The sequence below is a fragment of the Corella eumyota genome, chromosome 7 (assembly GCF_963082875.1).
Source record: "Corella eumyota chromosome 7, kaCorEumy4.1, whole genome shotgun sequence".
Lineage (NCBI taxonomy): Eukaryota > Metazoa > Chordata > Ascidiacea > Phlebobranchia > Corellidae > Corella > Corella eumyota.
This window is the reverse complement of record NC_137496.1, coordinates 4,076,399-4,104,387: the sequence shown is the minus strand read 5'-3', so window position 1 is coordinate 4,104,387 and position 27,989 is coordinate 4,076,399. Positions and strand designations below refer to the sequence as shown.

General features: G+C 32.5%; 6 protein-coding genes across 6 annotated transcripts; 2 read left to right on the top strand and 4 right to left on the bottom strand.

Moving 5' to 3' along the window:
• Nucleotides 1-298: 298 nt before the first annotated feature.
• Nucleotides 299-1,979, bottom strand: LOC145759916 (adhesion G-protein coupled receptor G7-like). Its single transcript, XM_082573771.1, has 7 exons — nucleotides 1,917-1,979; nucleotides 1,745-1,854; nucleotides 1,457-1,664; nucleotides 1,262-1,385; nucleotides 1,025-1,182; nucleotides 769-939; nucleotides 299-698 (listed from the first exon to the last, which is right to left on the bottom strand). The coding sequence occupies exons 3-7, from the start codon at nucleotides 1,496-1,498 to the stop codon at nucleotides 528-530; spliced, it is 666 nt and encodes a 221-aa protein (XP_082429897.1). The 5' UTR covers nucleotides 1,499-1,664; nucleotides 1,745-1,854; nucleotides 1,917-1,979; the 3' UTR covers nucleotides 299-527.
• LOC145759717 (uncharacterized) lies at nucleotides 1,650-4,837 on the bottom strand. The gene is made up of 12 exons (XM_082573565.1): nucleotides 4,734-4,837; nucleotides 4,324-4,554; nucleotides 3,909-4,175; nucleotides 3,731-3,814; nucleotides 3,567-3,658; nucleotides 3,330-3,488; nucleotides 3,007-3,228; nucleotides 2,715-2,912; nucleotides 2,523-2,633; nucleotides 1,917-2,057; nucleotides 1,789-1,854; nucleotides 1,650-1,664 (listed from the first exon to the last, which is right to left on the bottom strand). Exons 1-12 carry the CDS (start codon nucleotides 4,813-4,815, stop codon nucleotides 1,650-1,652), a joined length of 1,668 nt encoding a protein of 555 aa, XP_082429691.1. The 5' UTR covers nucleotides 4,816-4,837.
• Nucleotides 4,838-8,047: 3,210 nt separating this feature from the next.
• On the top strand, nucleotides 8,048-12,916 carry LOC145759716 (uncharacterized). Its single transcript, XM_082573563.1, has 10 exons — nucleotides 8,048-8,156; nucleotides 8,276-8,586; nucleotides 8,731-9,449; nucleotides 9,585-9,829; nucleotides 9,981-10,221; nucleotides 10,588-10,780; nucleotides 10,900-11,877; nucleotides 12,035-12,359; nucleotides 12,493-12,691; nucleotides 12,892-12,916. The coding sequence occupies exons 1-10, from the start codon at nucleotides 8,048-8,050 to the stop codon at nucleotides 12,914-12,916; spliced, it is 3,345 nt and encodes a 1,114-aa protein (XP_082429689.1).
• On the bottom strand, nucleotides 12,869-15,683 carry LOC145759814 (apolipoprotein D-like). Its single transcript, XM_082573665.1, has 6 exons — nucleotides 15,518-15,683; nucleotides 15,172-15,326; nucleotides 14,744-14,862; nucleotides 13,712-13,816; nucleotides 13,468-13,553; nucleotides 12,869-13,197 (listed from the first exon to the last, which is right to left on the bottom strand). The coding sequence occupies exons 1-6, from the start codon at nucleotides 15,641-15,643 to the stop codon at nucleotides 13,090-13,092; spliced, it is 699 nt and encodes a 232-aa protein (XP_082429791.1). The 5' UTR covers nucleotides 15,644-15,683; the 3' UTR covers nucleotides 12,869-13,089.
• A 4,234-nt stretch (nucleotides 15,684-19,917) lies between these two features.
• On the top strand, nucleotides 19,918-23,481 carry LOC145758957 (uncharacterized). Its single transcript, XM_082572656.1, has one exon. It carries the CDS (start codon nucleotides 19,922-19,924, stop codon nucleotides 23,126-23,128), a length of 3,207 nt encoding a protein of 1,068 aa, XP_082428782.1. The 5' UTR covers nucleotides 19,918-19,921; the 3' UTR covers nucleotides 23,129-23,481.
• A 329-nt stretch (nucleotides 23,482-23,810) lies between these two features.
• Nucleotides 23,811-27,145, bottom strand: LOC145759392 (CBY1-interacting BAR domain-containing protein 1-B-like). Its single transcript, XM_082573212.1, has 10 exons — nucleotides 27,044-27,145; nucleotides 26,629-26,761; nucleotides 26,194-26,295; nucleotides 25,959-26,027; nucleotides 25,716-25,817; nucleotides 25,433-25,543; nucleotides 25,122-25,235; nucleotides 24,870-25,036; nucleotides 24,563-24,653; nucleotides 23,811-24,380 (listed from the first exon to the last, which is right to left on the bottom strand). Exons 1-10 carry the CDS (start codon nucleotides 27,085-27,087, stop codon nucleotides 24,321-24,323), a joined length of 993 nt encoding a protein of 330 aa, XP_082429338.1. The 5' UTR covers nucleotides 27,088-27,145; the 3' UTR covers nucleotides 23,811-24,320.
• Between the last annotated feature and the right edge of the window lie 844 nt (nucleotides 27,146-27,989).

Genomic DNA, 27,989 nt, shown 5'->3' with positions numbered 1-27,989 from the left:
AGGTGATAGGTTTTCTATTAGGTTTTATATAATTTTTAAAATGTATTCAGGATATTGTATATTCAGTGGTTATTGCATTGTAACTTTATTTAAATAGGATTTCACGCACATTAAAAGTACGTTACAATATATTCTACTTAGGTTGTTTATAAATAAGTTTTTTTTTTGGGGGTGGGGGAGGTTTGGCGGCGGTTGATGACGTAACGCGAAATGGGGTTTAAAGGAAATGACGTCAACTTACATAACGGGCAACAAAAGATGGTAAGGACGTTACCAAAAAGAAGAGGTAAGTGTTTCAAAAATTACAAGTTTGTATTTTTTATAAAATTTTTCTCTTTTATATATCTTAACCTGTTAGTAAAGATATACTGAATTTAACAAAAACAAGCAAAATTGGCTTAATTTATAATTTGCTTTAAAATTCATAAATAAAAAGAAAGTCTATATTCACAATAGCATTCACAATATATTCACAATAGTTTTTCATTTTAAGGAAGCAAAATACAGTGTTCCAATTTTTATACGTTTCAAGTTGTTGTAGTGTCCTTGATGTTTGATGTAGCTGGGTTTTTAACCCCAGATGTCGGGTTAGCTAAGTTAGAACTACGTGTGGGCTTTGTCTGTGTTGTTGTATAAGATAACCAAAGCATTCGAACCTTCGGTTGACGAACGCAATGCAAAAGAAATATAAATAAACCCTGTAACAAAGTTAAATTGTATAACCAAACTGATGTAACATCATAATCAATTTCAATTCGCGAAATTTACCTGCAGCGAGTTAAACACAGTGAAAATCCACTGCATGGCAGTTTGAAAACCGATATCTGATGAGACCAAAATAAGGTAACCAAATATCCAAGTTAAACCCATCATGGTGCTTAATGTAACGGCGTTTAGTAACTGATTTGTTCGACTTCGTTTCGTAGCCGAAGAACGAATCTGGAAAAAAAGCCTTGCATTTAAAATTTATGAACATTTTCTTCTGTTATACATCCTCCTTATGTTGTTGTAAGTAAAAGCTTACCGATTTATTTTTCTTGGTCAGGGCAAAAATCACTAAAACAAAAGTGACGTAATTGTAGACTAGAGCAATACCAACTGGAAGAAAAAAGCCCCAGTACAGCGAATGGGAAGTTAACCAACATGTATTTACTGCTCTATATACAGAGATGTAAAAAAAATCTGCAACGTTTAAATGCAGGTGTTATGTTATTAGCTATAGGGCTATATATTTAACCAACAAAGTTTAAAGCGATCCTACCAGATTTGTTTCCATCTAATATTACTCCTGCAACTATAAATTCCATAATCGCAAATAGAAACGTGAAGCCATAGGCAAAGACAAATTTTACAACGTAACTTTTTTTAGAGCTTTGCAAACGTAACTAAAACACAAAGAATAGACAATTACTTTCATAAAAAATTGGTTATTGATTTTAATAAACAAAAATTATACCTTTGTAAATGCGTTGTACATGTCGTGTGCGTTTATGGACATCCACGCCCATGTTGATAGAGTAAAGTAATGAAGAAGAAAGGTTGCAAAATCACAAGCACTAAAGCTGCTCGTCTTAGTAATTGCGGATGCGTAAATAACGTAAACAGCGACCAGGCAAATACTTATGTTTACCAATACAACTGTAGTTGATTTAGTCCTTAGGCTCCTACAACATAAATGAATGTTTTACTAACGCTTTAGCAACGGTATTGATAACAAAAATATAATCCTTAGGCCCATACTTACTTATAATAGAGATGTATAAATATTGTGCACAGAAGAAAAAATACTGAAATCCCAGTTCCAATGTAACTAAAGATTTTTAATTCAAAATCGGATGGAATTGATATAGAAGTCTAAAAATAAAATTGTCTTAAAATATAAAAATCTTTTTTTTTTAAAATAGGTTTTGAGTTACATATAAAATAGCAAAACTTCCAAAGCCCCGACAGTCGTAGGACGGTCCTTGATTTTCTATATTATCTCGATTACACATGCCATCAATCCATGTTAGTTGATTAAAATCCCACTGTACCAGATCTGATGCGGTCAAAATGGTCTGTGTAAACGTTAGGAAACAGTAATTTTAACATGGTTAACCTTTATTTCATTTACATTTTTTTTAGTGTATATTTTTATCCTCGATGTGGGAAAGTCGAATGCGCGACTTAACATAGAGTGACATATGTTACTTCGACCCTGTCTCGAGTTGCCTGTGGCAGTTTTGAAAATTATAGAGACTATAATTGCCCGGTAATTATACTGCTGATTAAGTGCTGACTCAGCAGGAGTTCATACAGTTTATAGCGTTTTACTCAAGGACGCTACAGCATGAGATCAGTGGGGATTGAACCCACGACCTCATGTGTGGTGTAGCAAGTGTTCTTACCACTACACCACGCTGCCGGTAAACATGATGTAAGAATAAGTTAATAGATACAATCACAAGTGAGTTATCCATATTTAAGCAAGCTTAGTTACTGTTTTTTTTTATAATCAAATAATTTTAACGATGTTAACTTGCCATTAATGTTTCGTTGAGGGGAACACGTTGTAAGGGAAGTGTGACCGAATCAAAAATAATATCGATGTTCGTCACAGCATTTGTCACATTTCTTCCTCCCACTGTAACAACCTAATATACAATAAAAGATTGATGTAGTTAACTTTAGCATAACAAAAATAATAAAGTTTGGCAATACCCTTTATGTTTTACCTGAGTAGTATCTGTTGCTTGATTAAGTTGATTACCATCGGCAAGAGAAATCAAATATAAAATCATGTTATCAGGCATAGAACCATTGATTGGCATAGTAATATTAAACACAACTGTAGTTGAGGTTTGGTTGTTGTTTGATGACGAGTTTATAGTAACTAGCGAGGATGTATTAAAATTTTGCGGAGGCTGTACAATCTAAAGACATAAAATAAAAAAATAGTGTAGCCTATCAACAAAAATAAAATGCTTTATGGGTACTTGATATGTTAAAATTTAAAAAATGCTTTACATTAACAGTTGTGTTTCCGTCTTGAAGAGTAATAGAAGATTGATTAGTGGGGAGTTCAACCATTTGGACAACGTTATCAAGCGACATCAGAAGGTTTGATCTAATTAAAGTGTTATTTGGCGTGACTTCATTTTGTTGAGCGTTCATTTTATTCACAGCGTCTAGAGATGATTCTATTCTTGTCACTGATTGTAAAACGTCCTCAACAACATCGACTTGAACCTATATTAAGTAAGCCTTTTATATGTTTTTCGAACAGAATAAATTAAGATATTATATTTTTAAATGAAAAAACATTTTTCAAGATTGGTTAAATTACTGACCAGTTCACCGCCAATTGCAATGTCGTTGGTAGCATCCAACAAGATTTCTGCTGCCGACTCAATGTCGTCAAAATCAAAGGTTTCAGTCTCAGTTAAATACTCGATGGTTTCTATAATCTCTTCGGGGGTAGCATCGCCACCTTCTTGCAGACTCGACAACTGAAACATGATTGCGTTTGTGTGTTATATCAAACCCAATTTGAATGTAAGCTATTTAAAAAAGTTTAATACTCTTACCCTTCCAAGGTGTCCCTGCAGATTGTTAGTGCATGGCCCAAAAGCATCTCCAGCAGCCTCTAATATTCTCTCGCATTCGGACGATAACCCAACTATTTATAAAAAAAAATATGTTTAACGAATAGGCTACTGATTCGATTTTGTAATGTTTAATTTTACTTTACCTAATCCGCCTATGTCACATGGATCTGGAAAAGAGATGAGGTTTGCCGATGGAATATTAAAAGAGGCCAGTGGATCACAATTAACTAAATCAAAGCAAAAGAATTAACTTACAAAAAAAACGTTGCTTTAGTTATTTAAAAAAAAGTTTTAAATTTTTATAACTGAACTTGAACTCACGTGTTCTCATAACGGTGAATGACGGAATCGGTACTGGTGTTGTACTCAACGTTGTTGATTGTACAGTTGTTGTGTTTACATTTGTTGAAGTTGTTGTATCAGCAGTTGTTGGTTGTGCTGTTGTTGTATTAGGAATAGATGTAGTTGTTGAACTAACCATGATTGGAATCATATTTGCGGTTTCTTCTATAGCTGTTACTGGTGGTGGTGTTGGTGTGGTGGTTATTGTAACAGTTGATTCTGTGACATTTCCTGCCCCACCAATCACTAAAAAATTGTTTTAAAAATTTTTGTGAATGCATAACACGAAGTTTTTTTCCCTAATCTAAAGCTGTATGTCACGCGGAAATTAAATTAATTCATAAATTACACATTACACGTATTACAACTTACATAAGCACATACTTTCACTTACATAAGCACATGTATTCATCGATGGGCTCAAACATAACTTCGGCTGGCCTACCGTCTATGCTTAGAAATGTACATTCTCGGTCAATTGCCTCAAATACTGTCCCGTTGGGCGCTACAAGTCCATACCCTTCGTCACAGAAATAGGTAACCATTGCTTCTCCAAGCGGATAGAAGGGCTCCCCAAATGGGGTGTAGTTGCCATTCAAAATATTCACAGGCGGGTTACAATCATCTGAAAAATAAAAAAAATTCCTCTACGCATAAATTTGTATTAAAAACATTAACTATTTTATTTGGGCTGTCATTTTAAACGTGCATAACAGTATATGCAATTCTTTTACTTAATATGCAATATGTATGCCTCAATTTTCTATTAAGATATATAGCGTTTACCAAGAAAATACAGCTTACCTCGTGTTGGTACATCTTGTCCTTGTGTTGTTACGGTTAAAACTGCTATCCAAACCACGCTAAAACCAAACCAATGTACCATATTTGCCTTTGGTAACGTAGACTTGTTTACTTTTACAAAGCGGTTACGAAATGGCAAACTTTGGGCGACCAAAAATTGGTTTGGCCAGCCAAAACGTCATATCCTTGTTGTAAACGTGACTTGAGCAAAACATGTTAACGCAAATCCTGTCCAACAGCTGGTTATTAATATATAACTCATGCCTGTAAATAACTGAGCGTTTATTCTTATCATATTTGTTGATATTCTTTAACATTTCTTGCAAAATATATGACTAACGCAAACTCTACTCAAATTGGTAAATTTAAAAATCTTTCTACGACATAAATCAACTTTTCCTATTAAATTTGCAGTATTACAAATCTTTCTTAAAGTATATTTAGTTAACCTTTAAATTATGTAACGTTTGAGCCAGGATTTTTTTATGTAACGTTTGAGCCAGGAGCGTAAACCGACGACGCGCAAATACTTTTTTTTGTAAAGTGCAGTAGCAAGATTTAACTTTATACGTTAAAAGGTTGGCACTGTTTTTATTGCAAAGAAACTGATTTTTTTCTATGTCTTTTTAATTGCGTTCTCGTTTTCGCGGCGCCGAAATATTAACAAAGAAATAGTAATAAAAATTTAACTGTTTAATAATAACAACAGCAGACGCACAACAATAACAATGAAAAATGGCACATACTGAGACAGTTTAATTAAATATAATTTAAATTTTAAGCCAACACACACAAAAAGCTAAGATATTGATTCTAGATCTACTTGCAAAAAGATAATGTTAACACGTTTATCTCACAAACTATTTATTTTGGGCCAGGGTAATTACATTCAACGGGTTGACACAACTCGCAAGATTTGGGGCAAACTGTTCGAACTTTTGGGTAAAGTGAATTTACTTCGCAATATCCTCTACTGAGCCAGTCCAAACATTCATGTCGAAGATCTTGGCAGTCTAAAAAGGTAAAACTAGGTTTTAATTTTGTTACGAAATGTTAGACGCTCCTTAAGGCTTTTAAGTGGCTTAAGCTTTTTTGGTTAGTTCTGACTTAAGTTCTTGGGATGTAGGCGTACTTTTAACTTAGTGCTTTTTAGGTACAGCGCCATATTTGTAGTATAGCATACTTGTAGATCATTTAGTTGGTGTTTTAGATTTTATTAATAAATTGTGGTGGTTTAACTGGTTGTTAATACATGGTTTAATGCTTTGTTTAATACCAAATTAACATTTAGATTTGTATTTATCAGATAGTTTAGGAGGGTTTCTCTAACAATGCAAACGTATGACATTTGCTGCCGTTTAGACAGGTATATTTTTTTAGTTAGTTAAGCATTGTTGTAACAAAAGTAACTTTAAATTTTTTTTAAACAGTTTACTTATTAGGCTTTTAAAATAACACCTTACGTACTGTATGTAAAACGTTTTTTAAAGTCTTACCGTTGCAAAGATGCATGGAGTTATCAGGGGGCAAGTCACACACAGTGCAAACTTGGCAAGTGTTTCGGCAAAGACCAGTGAAAAGATGATATTGAGGAAGATTACAGAAAGCTTTGTTCTGTTCGCAGATGGATGGCTTGTTTCGATCGTAGCATTCTTCAGCTGCAAAACAAAAGTAAGTTTACTTTAAAACATCTTAAAATATCCATTTGTTGTTTAATATATACTCAACATTTTATATAGCAAACAAAATCTTCTATGTTGTTATATTATACTTGTTATAAGTCAATAAATACAAGAAATTATATAAAATTATGTTATCTTAACCTGATACGCATGGTGTTACAGTTGGAATCTCGGTTGTCATGGTTACTTCTTCCACCTCTTCAACTACTTCTTCTGTAGGGGCAGGAATGGCTTCGCATGGCGTGCAGACTTTACAAGTTGCTCGACAGAAGTTACGAAGAGGCCCCAAGCTTGTTTGTCGATTACAACTTGCCTCATCAAGATTGGCGCAGCCAACATACAAATCTCGGCAGCCTAAATAGTAAATTGTTTGTTATTTGTAGTTGAAAAACATATAAACTCACATTGGATATATTTTTTTATATTATAAACATATGTTAATCTAGCCTTGAGTTATATTTACCTTGACAAGTCTGTGCTATGACCTCTGGACAAGGCGTACAGTCTGTACAAGTTTGTCGGCATAACAACATATATTTGTTTCTGCAACCCAGTGCTTGACAAACAAAATCGTTGATTAAATTCTTGCATTGAACATCTAAAAAAAAAAAAAATGTAATGTCTGAATAAACCTAGATGTTATATGTTTCTTAAAGCTTTTTACTTACCGCATGCGCTGCTTAAAGCAATAGTCACCAAACTTACAAAAATAAGAACAGATGTGTTAGCCATTTTTAATTTAATTAATATTTTGTTCTCGCTTTTAAAACATAAAAACCTACAACAAAAGGACAATTTATTTATTTGAATAGGCATAAACTAGCATTGCAATCCTGTTAAAATAAATATTCGTAATTTTAAGTAAAATTAGACCGAGTTAGTACTTGAAACGAGCAGTAAATAGTTGCAACAGTATATATAGCTTGTTTAGACGCGAATCATGTCTAACAAACTGAATGATATATATTTAAAATATTTTGGGTTTTTATACGAAAAAACAACCGGTATTTTTTGTTAAAGTATTGGTATAGAATTAATAATTTATCTTTTGTGTAAGTTTGTGTAAATGCATTGTTTTACGGAAACAGAGCCTCTGTATTACTGATTAGTTTATAGATAAAACAAATGTTGGGTTTTAATCAAGACACCATCCCAGACCCCGTATTTATTGAATAAAAATGCGATTGTTTTTATTGGATCTTTGTTGTAAATACCTGAACAGATTAGATTGCGCATAAAATAGTTTAAAATTTCGAGAACGACATTACGTATTCAAACAACACCACTAATTAAACATTTGCATTGTGAATTACGTATACACATTCAAGAATGTTATCAACTTACACATTTTTAAATTGATTTCGACAGTATGTACACAGCCTATGTTTTTTTAATAAAATAACTGCTTAATTTTGATGAGTTTTTGTTTACCCTTTTTCGATATTATCTGTTAAATATTTGTTTACTGTGATTTAATATAAGTTATTCATTACAATATTACATTAGGATTAAAGCTTTGAAATAACGTTATCTTAGCAATATTACGTCTAGGAAAGTTGATTAACATTTACATTTTGCTAAAATATATTTTGTTGTTAGATTCAGCCTAAACTTGTATTGGGTTTAATTAAAATGAATGCAAAGGGTATTGCGCGGTTGATTTTTGTGTTAATGCTGGGACAACTGTGTTATGGAGTGGTTGAAATCAGCCAGATACATCAAGCATCATCACAAGGTATTGGTAAAATTAGTTTTTTAAAACAATCAGTAATGTATATTGTTTAATATTATCATAAGAGTTTAAAAAACCTACTTATGTAAATTTACTAAAAGATATACAAAAACGTATTTGGTATGTAGAGTTGACACAGTGCCTTGGCATATGTAAATGTGATTTCGAAATCGGGTTGGTAGATTGCTCCAACCTGGCACTTGACCAAGTTCCTGGCCAAATACCAGGTGATGTTAAAATTCTTTATTTAAATGGTAACCAAATAACATCCTTGGATCAAAGTGCTTTTGAATCTTTAACCCAACTGACCGAGCTTTACCTAAACGACAACAGAATAAGTGCTTTACATAATGACACATTTAAAGGTTTAGTGGCCTTAAATATTTTGAATTTGGGAAACAATGAAATTACTAAATTGAACAGTCAGCACTTTTCGTATATAAAATATACTTTGAAGGTGCTTGATCTATCTGAAAATATCTTTACCGACATTGACAGTTCAGTTCTTAACTTGTTAGTTCTTTCTAAATTGAACTTGAATAGTTGTTATTTGAATTTGATTTCTGAACCTTTGTTTGTAAACCTGCCGAATTTAAGGGTTCTTGATTTATCATACAACAGCATTTCTTTATTGAAAGTAAACGGAGAAAGCTTTTCTGGTCCAGCCTTATTAAAAGAACTTTACCTTGACTTTAACCTGTTTAGATCATTTCCACCAGCTAGCGCATTTTCAAGGGTCGACCATAGTTTAAAAATATTATCTATGGCTGGACATTTTTGGATTGTTGAAATTCCTAAAATCGATTTTCCAAGGCTAGAATCATTTAACATTTCAAATTGTCGGCTAAGTGTCATCCAAAACCAAACTTTTATTGGGACGCCAAAACTGAAAACACTGGACTTGCGCTACAACGAAATCAGCTTCATTCCTCCTGGCGCCTTCGCGGGTTTAAAGTATCTCGAGACTTTGCATATCTCATGGAATTTTATGGTTAGTTTGCCGTATGGGGCTTTATTAAGTGTGAGTTCAAGCTTGTTGTATTTGCATGCTGAGGGAGAAAGTTTGCTTCGAATAACTTCATCTCGGTATGATGAAAACGGTTCACTGCTAGCAAATTTAGTAACCCTTTCCTTGGATTACAATTACGGACTTTCAATTATCGACGAGGGATCGTTTTTTAAGAACATGAAAAAACTAAAGACGTTGAGAATGTCGCAAACATCTTTGGAAGAAATCCCGTCGGCCTTAAAATTTTTGACCAGTCTAGAAGAGTTTTATTTTGATAGTAATAGAATAACAAAGTAAGTAAACTGTATCAATATTTGGTTTGTTTGACATATTTCAATTAAACAAATTTTACTTTGATTGATTTTCTTATCTATAAAAGCATTGTACAAACAGCTTACATGTATAGCTAACAAACCTTTTTTAATTAGCCTGACTGAAAATACATTCTCTTATTATCCAAAACTTGCGCACTTGACACTTGACTACTCTGATCAACTAGAAATTGTTGACGACTTTACATTTAAATCAATTGGGGCCAGCCTTACTACGCTGTCAATTAAACAAGGGAGTTTGCGGGTTCTTTCAGCTACGGCATTTGATACACTCAGCAACCTTAATGTATTGGATTTGTCAGATAATCAAATCGAACAAGGATATTCAAGTTGGTTCACAGGTAAGTAAAACATAAATACATTTATCTATAAGAAAATGACATTAAGTTTTGGTAATAAAACATTTCTATGCAACTTATTTTGTGTTATTTAAATAAAACTACAAACAAATAAGGTGGCATGTAGTTTAAAACCAATAATCTGTTTTCACAGAGAAACTTTTTAAGGAACTGCGATTGAGTGGAAATAAATGGAATTGTGACTGCAACATTACATTGTTTCAAGATTACCTCGTGTCTTCCAAATATCAAGACATTGAAGTGACTGATGACGTCGAATGTTATATGCCACGTGACCTGCGCGGGAGCTTGTTGGCTGATCTGGATCCAAACGAGCTGACTTGTGAGGAAACAGAATGCCCGAAAACGTGCATATGTTTTTATGAAATAACAAGGTAGTAACATGGTTGTCTTATTTTTTCTTTCCAATTTTTAATCATAACCAAAATACAAACATTTTTTATAAATATAAATGTTATTGCCTTATTTATAACATCACGTCATTACAATAATGTAAATCTTGAAGCCTTATGTGGTAGTGCTAATAATGGACTATAAGCCATGTGTCTAAAAATGTTTGTGGTTCATGTAGAGTAGGTAAACATAATAATGATATCACATGTAACTTAATCAGTTAGGTATATGTTTTATCACATTGTTGAGCCAATTAGAATTTTTATAACCTATAAATTAATATATACATTTGTGTTTTCACACTTCAATTACTAAACTTTGGTGTAACTATATATTTTTTATTTTAGAGATGGCAAAGTTATAACCACGGTTGATTGTAGTTATAGCGAAATTGATCAAGTTCCTATTGGTCTGCCTTCCACAGTACAATTACTGAAACTGGATAGTAATTACATTAAACATATTGGCAACAGCACTTTTGATGGCACCAAGGAAATTCATGTTCTTTATATGGCTGATAACTCCATATCTACAATAGAGGTCAGTTTATAAGCAAAAACAATTCTTTAATAAAAATGTTATTGTACCTTAATCATCTAGTTTTGTGCCATTTAAGGTTTTCTTAAAATGAAGTTTTGTTTAAATTATGTTTTTTATAGGATGGTGCTTTTAATAAACTAACGGAACTTACTGAGTTGGATTTACACAACAATGCCTTGAACTCCTTATCAAATCACTGGTTTTCTAAGCTAGTAAATTTGGAACAACTACGATTAGATGCAAATTATCTTACTAATATTGGTTCAGAAATATTTCTTAGTTTGACAAATCTTCGCGCCTTAGATTTATCAAGCTGTGGCTTACAAGCGCTATCTAACGACTCGTTTGTAGGCCTTGAAAGTTTGGAAAGCCTTGCTTTAAAAAATAACTATATTCGTGAAGTGGACCTGTTCGCCTTTCAACCGTTAATTAATCTTAACAGCGTGTATATGACAAGCAACAACCTTATATCTGTTCCAAAAAATCTGTTTGTAAATTTGACACGCCTATCCACATTTGATATAAGTGAAAATTATTACTTTAACGGAATATCTTCAAATTTTTTGAAATCCCAGTCTCTGACTTATCTTAATATTGAAGGTGGAGCAATTGACTTACTTTCAGCGGATGGGTTTTATGATTTGCCAAATCTCAGAACCTTGAGATTAGCCGGAAATAGAATTACAAACATCTCTGATAGCGCGTTTGACAATGCTTATCTGATTACGACCTTAGATCTCTCTAATAATTTTCTAACATTTATTCCTGAGAGTTCTTTCACAAATTTAACATATCTTGAGACATTATTTTTAAATGGAAATCTAATAACCAACATTGCTAATGGAAAATCTGGTCAGAAAATACTTCCTCAGTTACATTCGTTTGATCTCTCCAAAAATGCAATCACTAAAATAAATGAAAATTCGTTTCTTGGTCGAATTTCTTCTGTCCGATCGTTGTCGATGGTTGATTGTGGATTCGAAACGTTCCCGCGACAAATACTAGAAGATTTGCCAAATTTGTATTCACTAAATCTAGACGAAAATCCAATTCTAATCTTAAATGAAGACTCGTTTTTAAAACATGAAAATGTTCAAGTTTTTACAATGCGTTTTGCTACACGATTAACAAACGTATACATACTTTTTTTATATTCTTCAATAGATAAATAGGTTATATTTTCTTTAATGGCATATTTTAAGTTTAAAATAGTAGTTAGTGTTTTAAAGAGCTCTAAAGTTAATTTAATTACAGATATCGGAGTCTGCGTTTCAACTGTTATCCAACTTAACTTCAATCTATCTATCTCAAGGCTATTTGAGTACAATTCATCCTGACGCATTCAAGGGTTTAACAAAAGTTGAAATTTTGGACATTTCCTTTAACAACCTGAAAACTCCATACTCGTCCTGGTTAAATGATTTCGATTCGCAAGTTCTTGAACGTGTTTTGTTGGATGGCAATCCTTGGCAATGTTATTGTGATGCTGTGCCTTATAAAGAATGGGTTGTTAATAATTCAAAATCTTATACTGCTCATTCTTTTTCGATTGAATGTAATGAGCCTATGCATGTTAAGGGTAAGTTTTAAGGTTTGAATTTACCAAATGGAGAAAATAAGTTTAAGTCTGTATATATAGCTACACAATGTCTATAAACAAAGTATTGCTTAGACAGTTATCCCAGTTTTTATACTAACTTTTCTTTATAAAGGAAGTAACCTAGAAACCTTGACATCCTTCGAGATTTGCCCTTCCGAATATTCAACAACAACTGCTCTTGTTCAAACAACATATTCAAAAACAACAACTGCTCTTGTTCAAACAACATATTCAAAAACAACAGTTTCTCCAAGAGCCACTGCAACGTCTAATTCAAATAACATTGCAACTTCAAAAACTATATTTCTTGGGTTAGTAATAATTACTAATATTTTTATATAATTTTTCAAGTAAATAACATTAATTATGGTTTTTGTGTATCAAATTTTAAAGTTCAGGCCTCTTGCCTAAATAATTTTACCTATATGCTTCGGCAATTATTGTTTCTTAATTTATAATAATACATACTAATTTGGGACTAATAACAATTATTTATACTGCGTTTATTTAGTAATGGTTTGCAGTTGAACAAATAAATGTAAAAAGCTTATAAAACATAAAAATCCAAATGCCAAATATACTTTCAATATAAATGCAAGCAATTCAAAAGATGCAGTTAATTTAAAGCAAAAAGTAAAAATGGTGCTTTCAGGGATTTAAAAAAGGTTTTGTAGTTCAGAATATTTGCATTTTTTTGAATCGTGTTATGTTATTTTGGGTTGGTCTGGCCCTTTCCATCTCTATATAACTCATCGCAGTTATCGTGGTTAATTGTTCGCATTCGTTGGGTGCGGATGTCCATTTTAAAAAGCTCATCCTGTAACATTTAAAGCCAATATGAAAAATGTTCTGTTAATATAAGGAATAATTGGACGGGAGAATATAGATTTCTGAAACTTAGCATAGAGTAACAATTAATACTTCAGTTGTTAATTTCTAATGTTAGCCAGTGTCTTAGCCAATTAAATTTGAAGCTTTGCAAAAGCAAACGCCTTTCTCAAGGACGCTGCTACGTGAAAGCACAGGAAATAGGAATAAAGTTGCCCGTTTTAAGTGCTTTATACAACTAGTTTTAAATTATTTATACCCGGATCTCTTGGATTTTTGCAGTATCTAAAAATCTTGTCCTTGACATTATCCAAGCGACTTCTGCTTGAAGAAGCCCTGGTGGAACTAAATTTAAAAACAAGCTGTTTTTTCGTAGATGTTGGCATCAGCCTTTAAAGAGTTAACAACGACCACAACTACAGCAGATTAACAAGAAAAGATCACTCATACAATTGACGCCAAATAAGCGAATGATTTACGTAATGTTGGTTGAGTTGACTTACTTAAGCTATTTGGATCAGTTGGATAGTAAGGACTACAGGAATATGCGACGTAGTAGCTATCGTAATCGGTTTTGTAAATCCAGAAAGGAAGTGGAAACGAAATTTCTAAACAAAACAATTTTTATCGTAATATATTGCACATATTTTGTTTAATTTGAAAATACAATACTAAATTTGTAGTATAGAAAAGCTGATAACCCGATCTATTTTTAAAATAATCTTAGGATTATATCAAACTAATGGCGGGGAATTTTTTGCATACGTACGTATACCGCCATTATTTCGAATTCTACGAAAATTGTGGTAGTTTAGATAATGTCAAATTTGTGTTATTTTTAACAAAACATTCTTCGTGAATGTCAGTGGTTTATTGAACAGTCAAATGCCTGTTGACCCCCAGACACTATATGAGTAATAACCCTCTTAATGTTGTGACATCAAAACATTAAAACAAACATAAAGATGAGTCAAGCAGCTAGACTTGTATTGGTGTTTATATATATTTATTCTTGATGTGAGAGAGCTGACTTCATGGCCTAAACATATAGCCACTAAATAGCACGACCTAATTTAGGTTCATTTCGTAGGTTTTGGATATTATTGATAATATTTCCCTAATAATTCTCCCGCTGATCGATAACTGATTTAACACAAATTCCAGCTGTTTATAGCGGCTTATAAAAAGGCTCTACAGCATGAAATGTAGAATTTTTTTTTTCGGTGGAATGGTGTAGTGGTCAGAACACTTGGCTTTACTACACAAGATCCTGGGTTTAATCCTCACTGTTTTAAAAGCTCTAGCGCATTAGAGTATGGCGCTATAAACGGTATGAACTTTTGCTTAGCCAAAATTCAGTCAGCATTTAAATTATCGGGCAATTATAATCTATAATGTTCCAAACCGCCCTAAGCAATTTAAAACTGGGTCGGGGTAAGTGATGTTACTCTATGTTAAGGTCGTGAAGTCGACCTTTCCACAAGATGTTAATTAAATATAAAAAAAATTATAAAGGCGGCTTGTAATTCACTTACGTGGTCTGGTAAATAAAACTGAGATATTTCCCGCATCATTCACATTATACTGCCCAATACTTTCAGCGTCGTTGTATATTTTAATTTTGCGAAGCGGTCTCGGAATCGCTACGTTGTCACTGAAAAAAAAATTTTTTTTAAAACAAGTAGACTTAGCTTTGCTTATAGAAAATAGACACCCGGGATCTAGGTACAATGGTAGGCGATTCAAACAACAATACTTTGACTTTAAATGTATTGCTATACAAACGGCAAAACTTTTACCGTGCCCGAAACCAGTCAGCAGGTTAAAAATGGTTTTAATACTACACCCGGTCAATATTATCCTACAACGTATAACTCAACTCAAGTTCGAGCCAGAGTAAAATAAGTTGCTCTATGGCTACGGAGCAATTCTTGTTATAAAAAAATGTATATGTTTTATTTACAAATCTCCTGAAGATGCCGTGTCTTCAACTTCAATGATCTGCTCCCAATGCATTGCTAAAAGACCTGGCCGAATGTCGTTATGATAGAGTTGAATACAGGTCCCAAACTCCCAGGGATTTGCCGTGCTGCTGATCTCATACCACTGCCCCGCCAACTTTATATTAAAAAAGGAGGAATTGAAAAATCGGAATAAAATTTAAAAAAAAAATTAAAAAAAAAAAAAAATTATATCCCGAGAAGCAGCGGAAGGATCTGAAATTTCGTGATTGAAAAAACTTAATTGGTTAAACGAAAAAAAAAATTTTTAAACTTTTTTTAAATAGTGATACAAAATAAAATATTCACTTTTGTGTGGTTGACTTCCTGAAGTACATGGATTTCTGGACAAGTACGTCGCAAAGCAAACAAGTTGACCTGGCATCTACAAACCGAAACCATACTTAGGATCGCAATTACATAGATAGCATTCATTTTTAATTATCTATGTTAGGAGGTTTTTAGTAAGCTATCAAAATCTAAAAAAAGTAACTGAATTTTAGTTTGTGTCTAAACCTATGCGACTACATAGGCATTTTTAATTTGATCCGTATGGTTAGTATACGGCTAAAATAAAGAACAGTAGCCTAGATAACATTGAACTGCTAAAGTCTCTTTGACTTTACATGATGTGCTGAATCATTTTATATAGTTTATGCCGACGTTAAATTTATTACGTCAGATCTTTTTTCTTTACTTGGATGGTGAGTTTTATTTTAAAGTTTAGGTATACCGTTTTTTGTTATTTTTTTACCGGGAAATTAAACGTTTTGTTTAAAATTGACATTTTACTTATAAAATCTAAAATTTTGTCGTGTCATTGCAAAAATGTATTATTTAGAATTAATTAAAAGATTAATGTCACAAATAACGGTTCGGTTTTAAAAAGTGTTCAAAATTACACGGCACGTATATATTTTTGGACTTATATTGGTACAGCCCACCTCTTGATGATATGTAATTTTTACAAATAATGCAATTGTGCATAAAATATTTTATTGAGTTTTTAAAATGATTGATTGACAAGTAAAAACAAATAAGCGGGTGTTGATATTGGTCTTGACAGAATAATTATTGTTTTGTAAGTGTACCAGATAAATATAACTCTTACAGAGGCCATGGTATAATTGCAATACTTTTAAGGTTTCATTTTTTAAGTGTTTTCTGCGGCAAATTTGTTCAAGGAAATTGAAAACTCATTAAGCCTTAGATCATGTTTGTTTTGTCACGTTATATATGTTAAGCAAATGGTGATTTATTACTTTGTTGATAGTTTCCTTTTATTTTTACTGACTCAGATCAAGTCCAGGTGTGAGACATCGTGTTTTAATCCAATAATCGTTTTTTTAGGTTTGGTTGTGTAGACATAAGTTATGTTATTACAACGATGTGTCATATTTCGTGCTCGACAAGTCAAGTTTCGACTTGCACGTTGAAACAAATGGTTATTTTACAAATCTGAATGGCAACATTTCGTTGTTAAATCACTGAGTCATACAGCAAAGTTCATGCCGGACATTTTCACGACTTCATTAGCTATGATTATACTATTAGCTGGAATTCTGCAATAGAAAGGTCGCGAAGTTCCCATTAACATTCTGCTGAACTCTGTATTTAATCATTTTGTTGTATATTTGTTGCTTTTACGGCACGACGCTTAATAGTTTTTGATAATCGAGTAAAAGACATGGCATGTTGCGTGATATTGTCAGATTTATCAAAATCTTCGTGTTTATTTGACGGCCCGATGACGTCACCAAAGTTAAGATAACAATTTTTTCTAATTTTGAAGATCATGCATTTTTGCCTTGACATGACAAGTGTACATTGATTTTGCTGTTTTATTAGGCAAACAAAAACATAATATTGTATTTAGGGATAAAGTTTAAAAAAAAATTAGCTTTTATGTTGTAATGTACTTGGTCAAAATAAACAAACTTATGTCTCGTATTGCTATTTTTACCTTTAGGCTTAATCGTAATCTTATGTACCTATGTTTATTTTGGTGTCTTGACTAGTTAGTATATATGTGATTTTCTATTGCTGCCTACAAATGTAGACCTTTCTCGCAGTAATTACATCATTATTAAATCTTTTGCTATGAACAATAATTACATTGTTTTGATTGTGTGTCAAAAAATGAAAAACAAGCAAACAAGATGGAAGTTATCAGATGTCAGTCATCGAAAGCGATTTTGCGATAAACGTGAATTCCCTGACAAGATATGCGTACATTTCCACTGAATTTGGGTTATCGATTATTTATCTTTCATGTTTTACGTGTGTACTTCAATTGCAAAATGTAGTTATTAATATAAACATTACAGGGCTTTTACGAGCTTAGAAATTCGTGGAATCCAAACTTTAAAGCAATCTTTTTTCGAAATTTTGCAATTGCGTCTTATTTATTTAGGTTTTTTTATAATATTGTTTTTGTAAGTCCAATTTTATGCTTATTATCTGTAACAACATTCGAAGAAATGTGGGTCTATTTTGGTCTATTAACCTCCTATTTACTGAAGATTTCAATCTAAAGCCCCATGTTGTGTATAGGAGACTTTACAAATCGAAACACGTTTTTTTACAAACATCAAATTGATTTCATTTGATTATATAGGATTATATTTTCAAACTACTGACGATTTTTTCATTTATGTAAACATTACCTAGACAATTGCAAGGTTGCTTTCGTTTGTTTAGGCCTTAATGAAAATAAACGCTTTTTCTTGGAAAAGCGGCAAAAGTTGGAAATTTTGAACTTCAAACCGCAGCGTGGAGGATTTATACACTTGCGACTTTTCTATTGACTAAATAAATCTTCCAAAATGTAATTTTAAACTTTTTAAAATAAAGAGAATTGTATTAGTTATGCTTAATTGCCAAATGTGAGGTGAATTATTTGATAAATGTAAGTTTTTCATTCTCGATATCATATTTTTTCAAATTAGCATTTAGGGTTTAAACCTATGGTTTGATAGATGTTTAATTTTGTTTTAATAAAAATTTTAAATTTAAAAATATGTTATTCACTACACAATTGAGATTTTAAATATCTTGTGTGAAATCATAGAAATCTAAATTTAATATTTTCTTTATTAATCAAAATGCTTCCTCGCTCAACTCAAATCAGTCACAGTAGCTGCTCGTTTCTGAAACGCTATTATTCTTCTAAATAAAGTTTAAGTGTTAGAATAAGCGATTTTTTTCTGGTTTTTAATTAACTTACGGAATGGAAATTTGATAAATATATTATATATATTGGTATGGCTTGCTATTGGCCCCAAAGTTTAAACGTACGGACTTAGTTTGTTCAAAGACGACGACGTCAAATTTACGAAATTGTTGTAGAAAGAAAAGCATAAAAAAACCTTAACACTCTTGGAATACATGTGTTGGTGCCCGATTGTTTAACTTAATTATAATTAGCTTATTTTATCAAAAAATGCTTACATTATTGTTAATTTTTAAACAAATTTATACTTGCAATTATTGTCAGATTGTGTGACTGTTGAAATTTTAATTGTTCTTGGTTTTAAATTTTTTGTCTGACTGACCAACTTACAAAGGCAGACAGGTATATATATTAGAAATTAACTGACTGACTGATTAACGAACAGGATAAACTGACAAATCTATAAAAAAACTAGTGATAAACTGATTGGCAATGGATTTACTTTTTAATTTTTACTTAAAACCCATAAATGAATAACAATGAATAAGGCAACTTGAGTTAGGATTTAATGTATTCACAGAATTTGACCTAAAGCCTAAGTGATTGCCAGTTAATCCTTATTTTATTCTTGGCAGCATTGGGAATCCATGTTGAAGGCCGACTTATCATTATTAACAAGAGATTTAGACAACGTTATTATAATAATCAAAAATATCATCATTTATTTTATTACATTGTTTAAACAAATAAACATTGAATTTACATATTATCAAATCTAAGTTCAGATCTGTTTTTTGTTCTTGTTATCACTTTATAGCTTAGAATGTATAAGATATAGTTTTTAAATGGTAGTGGTACTTTATATGTTTTAATATTTTTCTATTAGGTAAACATTATAGTGATTATGGTGTATTAGCATATAATAACATTTTTTTTTAGTTAGGATAGCAGGTATAAATATTAATTCAGGTAGATTTTTATGTTTCTTAAAGTTTATTAGAAATTAGTGTGTGTGTATGTCTTTGTATATAAGTATATTATGCATTTTTAATTAGAGTTTTTTTTTTTAATTTTGCTGATTTTATTTTTTTGAAACAAGGCAATATATATTTATGTACAATAATTATGCTTTTAAGCCTCATTAAGAGTAAAATTTGATATTTAAAAACCTGGTTTAACTAAATATAACAACTTTTTAGTCCTGCTAAACATGGTAATATAAGATTTTTACCTACTGATTTTTCTTATTGCTCCGTGTATTTTAGGTTCCTTGACAAAGGTCAAAAAGTGTGACCAGTTTAACTTAAAATTATTCTTAGTATATATATATATTCATTACACTATTTACTGCCTTGGCTATTATCAAAGAATTTGTTTTATAATTTATATTTTGGTGTGATCTTGGCATTGGTTAAACATAAATATTTGATTGTAAGATAAGTGTAATAAAAAATTTAAATGTGCCAAATTTTTAGGTTTAAACTACTGTCATCCACAGCGAATTATTTTTAATTTTACAGAGTTGTTTTAATGATATCATCATGTCGACTGGTGTAGTAATAAGGCTTAAAAACCTGCAGTTGGATGCGGGGACAATTGATATACGTCATTTTTTTACTGGGTTGAGAATCCCCGACGGCGGGGTTCATATCATTGGGGGAAATGATGGCACAGCTTTCATCCTGTTCTCGACGGATGAAGATGCTAGAAGAGCAATGCTGTTATCGGACCAAAGTCTCTGCGGAGCCCCGATTAAACTACTTTTGAGTAGTCATGCGGAGATGAAGAATGTAATTGAGGAAAGCCAGAGAGTTTATGCAGAGATGAGCGGACTTAGGCCTCCCGAACCTCCGATCACTAATTTATCAACCAGAAGTTCGGCAGCAGGATATCAACCAAAGCCTGAACACAAAGGTCCTCCTAGTCATCCTGGGGGTAACGATGTGTATCTCGAAATTAAAGAAATGCCGTTTGATACCACAGAAAAGGATGTGATTTACTTTTTCAATGGACTTAACATCCTTGCAATTCGATTTATAATTGATGAAAAGGGTCGTAAAACTGGGACAGCATTAATCAAGTTTAAAACACCGATTGATAAGTTTGAAGGTTTAAAGAAAGATCGAGGTTACATTGGAAAAAGATTTGTTCGACTTAATTCTGCCACAGAGCGACAATGGTTGGCAATTGGCTCGCAAAACGGCGAAACATTTCGGCCAAACAACAAAAGACTTTCGACAAATTTATCCCCACATGACGGAACTCCTAAACGCTCTAGAGACTTTTCGCCGCTAAGAACTGATAATTGTGTTGAGCTCAGAGGTTTACCATCCTCCACGGCTTACCAAGATGTTATGGGATTTTTCAGTCGACAGACATTTGTTCAGAATGGTTTGTTTTTAGAAATGGACGGTCACACTTGTAAAGGACGAGCCTTCGTTGAGTTTAAGTCTTATCTTGACTACAGAGAGGCTTTGCAGAAGGATGGTGACATGCTTCTTGGAAAGCAAGTCCGTGTGATCAGTTTGTCGAAACCAAACATGCTTGATCAGATCCGAATCCATAAAAAATATATACAATCCAAACGTGAGGAGGAGTATACTCGGGAACGAGAAAAAAAGAAGCAAAAAGAAGATCACCAGGAGCACAGAAAAAGAAAGCAGAGGGAGATGGATGAGTGGTTAAGGAGACAACACATGAAGGAAGAGGAAGACAGGAAACGATTGGACATGGAGAAACGAAAATTGGCACAAGCAATCGAGGAAAAGAAAAAACAAGAACTAAAAGAGCAACTTGAGGAGAAATTAAGACTAGAAGCTCGTGAAAAAGCTCGTTTGGAAGAGGAGCGAAAGTTAGAGCAGGAAAAAGCTCGCCTGGAGGAGCTCGAAAAACAATTTGCATTAAAGGCAGAGTTAAAAAAACAAATCGAGCAAGAGGAGCGAAAGAAGATCATGGAAGAAACATTTCCGACTAAATTCTCTGGAGCAGAGGAGATGGATATTGAGGATAACGAATCCTCTCCAGTAACAAGCCCGATTAAAACTGAAGTAACAGGTGCTAAACCTTTTCCATTTCCTCCCCCTATGTTTGGGACATCCGGAAGAATTATTGCTCCTCACCCCGCACCATTTAGTTTCAATTCTCATCCAGCAACCATAACTCCGCCGTTTCTTACGGCCACCATGCCACCAAATTTACCGGCTTCCCTGCCTCCAATTTTACCGCAAGGATTGGTGCTGACCACTGCAACTCAAAACCTGCCGCCGACTCAAGTTAATAATCTCCCTCCTCCTCTTCCGCCTCCTGTGCTTCCACCTCCACCCATGCCACCTGTTATGACACCTGTTAAAGAGGAGCACCATTTGCCGGATCAAAAAGCGTCGCAAATCAAATCTGAAAAAGGCAAACCAAGCTCTCAGCTTACTGAATTTGTCAGGGTTTCCAACTCTTTTTTCCACGTCACAGAAAAAGATATCCGAAATTTTTTTTCAGGGTTAAGAATCAGAGAACATGGCGTTCAGTTTATTTTGAAGCAAGGGGGTGTCAGAACTGGGTATATTTTCGTCCATTTTGTTACGCATGAAGAAGCAAAAAGGGCCACTGCAAAGCACAGTCAAAATCTTTCAGGGCGATCTTTGACTGTTCAAATGACCACTCTGTTTGATATGATCGAACTTGTTAAAGATAAATTTAAATTAAATTTTTTTCCGCTGTTGCCTCCTGGTGGAGATTACTTTACAGCTTACATTAGAGAAAGGGGACTGACCTGTATCAGAATAGGGTATTTACCAGGTAACTCTTTGACAAGAGATGTTGTTGAAGCAATGAGGAACCCAAATTGCACTGAACATAACACAACAGTTTTAAAATCTGACGAAGGTGGAATTGCTTATGTTGAGTTTGGCTCAACTTTAAAATGCATCGAGGTAACAAATCGGGGTCCCATCCCGATTCTCGGTCAACTGAGAGGGGTGACTCCTCTGTCAAGCTCTGAGATGATAAAGGCGATTGAAGATCATGATCGTAAAACTCATACAAATCACAGAAAGTCGCCCCCACCAAAACCAGTACCCAAAGCAAATGGGTGTAATCATCCCCCCATCCATGACAAACGGCCTTTTCCATTTCACCCACCACCCCACCATCCTTTAGATATGCCCCCAGGTCCAAGAGCTGATCGCTATTCTCCAGTTATGCTAAGAGAACCACCCCCAATGGACAGGTCTAGACCACCGCCCCCATTTGCTCCTCCTATAAGGACCCACCCAGCTGATTTGGGGCCCTTACCCCCAACATCATCTGAGGTTTTGTTAATGTTTGATGCCCACCATGGGCTTGCTCCACCCTTTCCACCTAAACATCCAGTTGTGTTTCCAGAGGATTTAACACGACTTCCACGTGACCCCATGTTTAGGGGATTACCACCTCCAAGGGGTCCTTTGCCTCCACTGCCAGGGCAAAGACCGGGGTTTCCTTCGAGGCCTCCCCCTCCACCAATAAACCCCCATTTCATTACAACCCTCAAAATGAGTAACCTTAGTTTTAAAGTAACAAGAGAAGACATCCTTGAATTTTTTGGATTTTTTGATCCCCTTCCTGATTCAGTTCGTTTGATGTACACCCAAGGAGGCAAATTGACCGGAGACGGAATCGTGTCGTTTCCTACCAAGGGAGCAGCAAACGCAGCGTTTAATCAAATGAGAAGCAAACATCTTTTGCAACGGCCGATCAAACTATATATGCAGTAAGTTGTGTGTTTTGCGAAGCCAAATTTCTGTAACTTAGCAGCGAAGTCCTTTACTTAACTTAACGAACATTGTGTGTATATAATAAACATAGTAGTGTGTTTTCTGTTACATATGGTCAATATATCAACACAGTACTAGTTTAACATGTGTGGGCAATGTCATCAATATGGAACTATTTTTAATAAATAATTGTCCAACAAAGAAATAAAATTAAGATTACAGTTAATATTTTTAATTAATATTTTGCCAGTTTTTATACCTTGGCAAGTTTATCTTATAAAACTAAGTTACGAATTTTGTTATATGTTAAAATTTTAATTTTGTAAATAATCCTTATGTTTGTTCGTTGAATTTTTTTCATTCCTACATTTTTAGTTGGTATTAAGATGTGTGTTATTTTTTAAGGAAGTTATTGTGCTATAGCATGTGCTAAAAATAATAACTAACTACCCTTTATAAGTAGTTGTGTTTATTTAGAATTTGTGATATTAGTATAAGGGTTAACATAACTCTGTATATATAATAAATGGCAATAAAGAAACTGCCATTTGTTTAACAACTTTATCAAAATAACTGTTCTTAATTTTATGAATTAAAATTAACACTTTTTTATAGCGTGTGATTTATTAGAACACGATTTAAACACAAATGAAAGATAAGCATACTTTATTAAGCCAAATAATCTAAGTTAAGATTGTATAGAATTTTTTAGGTTATTAATTTGCAAAAAAAAGTAAAACTTTTACATATTTATATGGAATGTTGTACTGTAAACATTTGATAAATTTTTTAAAAAAATTAGTACAGAAACAAATAATAGTTGTTACAGAAAGATTTTAATAATTTACGATAAAATTACAAAAATAAAAAATTACGATTTTTGTTAAAGCTATACGTATATATACAAATTTAATTAAGAAATTGTTTTAAAATTATATATTATCTAACTAATAAAACTATATACAGTGCAAACATGGGTTTAGCTAGCAAAAACTACGACATACGCTCAGACACGGTGACTTTTTAAATAGAGTAATAACTGATGTGTCTAAATTATTAAACTAATATGTAATATATTTAGAAACCATTATTGTATATAAGCGCTAAAAATATATGTGTGCCAAAATTGTTAATGTAAATCAGTACCAAAAAAGGTGAATATATTTAATGTTAATTAAATGCTGAATTTTTTTTACCATGGTTTGGTTCTAGCCCTTCTAGGTTGTTGTAGTTGTTCCACTTCATCTTCTTCCTATAAATGTTGAATAAAGTTATTAATGGGCAAATAGGGATGCCGTATTTAGAAAATATTTAAATACTTAATTAAATAAATGTTGCTTTACTTCTATGTTTTGAACAATGTTTTTTTTTGTTTACCAAGTTAGATTTGCTTTAATATTGTATCTTTTGTCATCCTAAATATTTAAATCTTACCTCCTCCTCTTCTTCATCCTCATAATCCTCTGACTCCTCTTCCCCTGATTCCCAATCTCCCTCTTCCCCTTCTTCAGAAGAAGGTGGATCCCTAATATTTAAATCAAGATTGTAACATATGCCATAAAACCGTAATTTGCCTATTTTATTAGTAATTGTGTTTTTTTCATGTTTGGTAGTTTAAATAATTTTACTTTCAGCATTATTATAAGCATTAAATAATTCAATATATATGTGCTTGGATATTATTACGCTCATAGAAGGCTTATTACAAACCTAACATAAAATTTATGGGAGATTTACTTACCTAGCAACTGTCTTGCCAGTATTTCGTGGCCTTGCAGTTGGATTGGAAGGAGTTCGATCCTTGTTCTCCTCCCCTGTAGCCTCTCTAATTGACATCCCAGCGGTGGTTTGTAATAAATCTAACCGCTCCGACATATTGCCCCCGGGCCTTAGGATATTTCGAAATTGCTAAAAACATATTTGTTATATAACTTTTAAAGCAAATTTTAGTTGTAAAAAATTGCTTAGGTTTTTGTTTATTTTAACTGGTTACCTCAATATGGTCTTCTTCGTTAATTTCATCCAAAGCCTGAAAAGCCTTGGAGTAAACCTCTAGCGCTTTAGCATGAAATAACATCTCGATTCGCACAAATTCCTTTAACAATTTCTATAAAGTAAAATGTCAAGCTTAAAAATGATTTATTCAAAGTAATAGGAAATAGTGAAGAATGTTATGTGTGTAATGGAAATAGAATAAAGCTATAACAAAGTCAATTAAGTAAACACTGTTTATTGTTTGTGTTAGGTTAGACTAAATTTGAATAGAGTTTGTAAAAGTCGGATTCGCTTTACAGTAAGTTAAACCTTAATGTCTTGAATTTTTCGCGTTTCGAATTTATCGATAGTTTCCTCAAGCGAACGCGTCGAACGTGCAACATCGATTGCCCTCTTCTGTAATTCAGCTTCAGCTTGCGTCTAAATGTGTAATAATATTTAGAACTAACTTTTTAGTTGGACTTCATTATTTAGAAAGCTATATTGCTGGTTAAAGCAGAAGGATACAAAAATACAAATTTGCTTAGTTATTTAGGTTTTGGTGAAGTTTAGTTTATGTGCTAATACTATTATTAAAACAAAGTTAGATTACAATTGTATGTCGGTCACTAGGTGATTTGTTTCTCAGATTTTCAACTTGATTTTGTTGCTTTAATTCTCGCTCTCTCGCTTTAAAAGAAGTGTTTAGATCAGCCTGCAATATGTATGTATACAGGATTATAAGGATTATATATAAAATAATCAATATGATTACATATACAAATGACAGAGATTATATAGGTCCTTTATGTTTAAGTAGCAATAATAATATTTTATTTTGTTTTATTATTTTTACCTTAGTATGTTTGCATTCCCCTCCATATGTAGTTAGTGGAGCTACCACTTTGTCCTCAATCCGCTCAATCTAAATATTAAATTTATTTAAACATGACATATGGCTTATCTAGTTCAACTTTATTATAATACAGCTTTAATTATTGCAAATAAATTTTGAGTTATCTATTGTATTATATATTATAGTTTTGTATGTTTATTTTTTTTTTCATGAAAAAGTTTTTATTTTTTTTAACCTCGGCCTGGCGATAGTCTTGTATAGCAGAAATATGTTCAGCAAAAGCAGATAAACTATTTTTAAGAATTCCTTGCTCAGCGTTAGAGTATTCCATGCAAGTCTACAAAATAAATATTAAATTGGTATTTATATGTAGGCATTTTGGTACTGTTAATTTATTTACTTGAGAATAATTTAAACAATTGTATGCGTAAGTCTATTTAATATGACTTCTAGTAGAATAAAAACAATGATGTTCATACCCTAAAAGTATAGGGAAATTTTATGTTGAAAAATATAATTTTTAATTTAATTAAATTGGCCTATTTTTTAAAGTTGTTTAATATTATAAGCCTTGGTATACTTTGTTAATGAACGCGGGTTATTACTGATATGTGACTAGGAAATATATTTTTTATTTATATATATAAATAGTAAAATAGAATTCCCTTACCTTTGCCATTGTATCATACTTATCCCTCAGTCTTGCACTTTTTCTACACACACCCCCAAATTCATTACATAACATCCCAAAATATTTTTGAACCTTGTCAACCGATTCTTCTATAAACTGGGTTTGAGCCATTCTGTAATAAAATAACCGTTGACCGTATTAGAATTCGTTTAGACTGTTAGACAGTCAACAGTTAGACAGTACTAAACTATTGTTACTGTGAGAATATGTATTTATTGTTATGTCATTGTTATATTATAATTCAGGCGTTTAAAATAGCATTGTACTAATTGTTATGACGATAATACAATTTTAACTGCATTGTTTGCAAAAAAATACAAATCAGTTATTCCTACAATTAAAAATTCACTTGTTTTAAACTAATGTTACAAATATGTCGTTGTTTTAATTTTACCTGGCTCTAGCTTCTGGCCCTTGCTGTCCTCTGGTAAAACTCATGGTTAAAATTTCAAATAAAATGCCCGAGGTGGTGGATATTAAATATTTTTCTCTTGAATGTTACTTTCCAGTTGAGAAAAGCGTCCTTCGTTACGGTTTGTTGCCTGCAATTAGTGCGTGACATTAACGTTTATCCTCTTTTATGCCTAAAATTGAAAATACTTATTTTTTCTGGTGTAGCAAACCTTTTTTACTTAATAGGTGATGGTAATTTTTATCTTTTTTGTTTGTTTTTGTGTTAATGAAACGGTTCATTGTTTAGCTTAAATAAATAAGGTCAAACTGACACAAGAAACAAAGGGCGTAAATAATAACAGTAGAATACTTATCTGTTAACAATTCACAATGTAATTTTGCATTTTAATTTGTAAAAAGTCAATAAGCAAAGCAAAAATATTATCTCCAAAATTTTATTTGTTGAAGGGGACAAACGCTCTGACATGTATAGTCACGGTTAGTTAGTTAAGCATAACAACCTTGGTTTGTCAATGAATTGTAATGTAATATACTGATGAGTAAGTTACATAAAACAAAGTTAAATTAAATACTATTGTGAACTTTAAAATATCTATAACTTAATTACGATAGTTAATAAGTAATAAAAGAATAGTTTTTTTGATTGGTCAGTTAGTTATCATCGTGTTTGTTCACTGTGTGGCACTTTTTACTGGTCAATAGGCAGATAGGTCAACTGAAAAAGCTAGTAGCCAACCAGTGAAAGTTATTTTAATCAGCCCGTTTACTTTTTATTTGTTTAATGTTCCGATGTTTAATATGTTGTAAGAGTAGTTAGTTATCAATAATTAACTTGATTATGCTAGTGTTGATTTATAGACTAGACGCAAGCAGAAGGAAACATGAATTACGAAATATTAAACCAGTTTTTATTCAAAATTTCACTT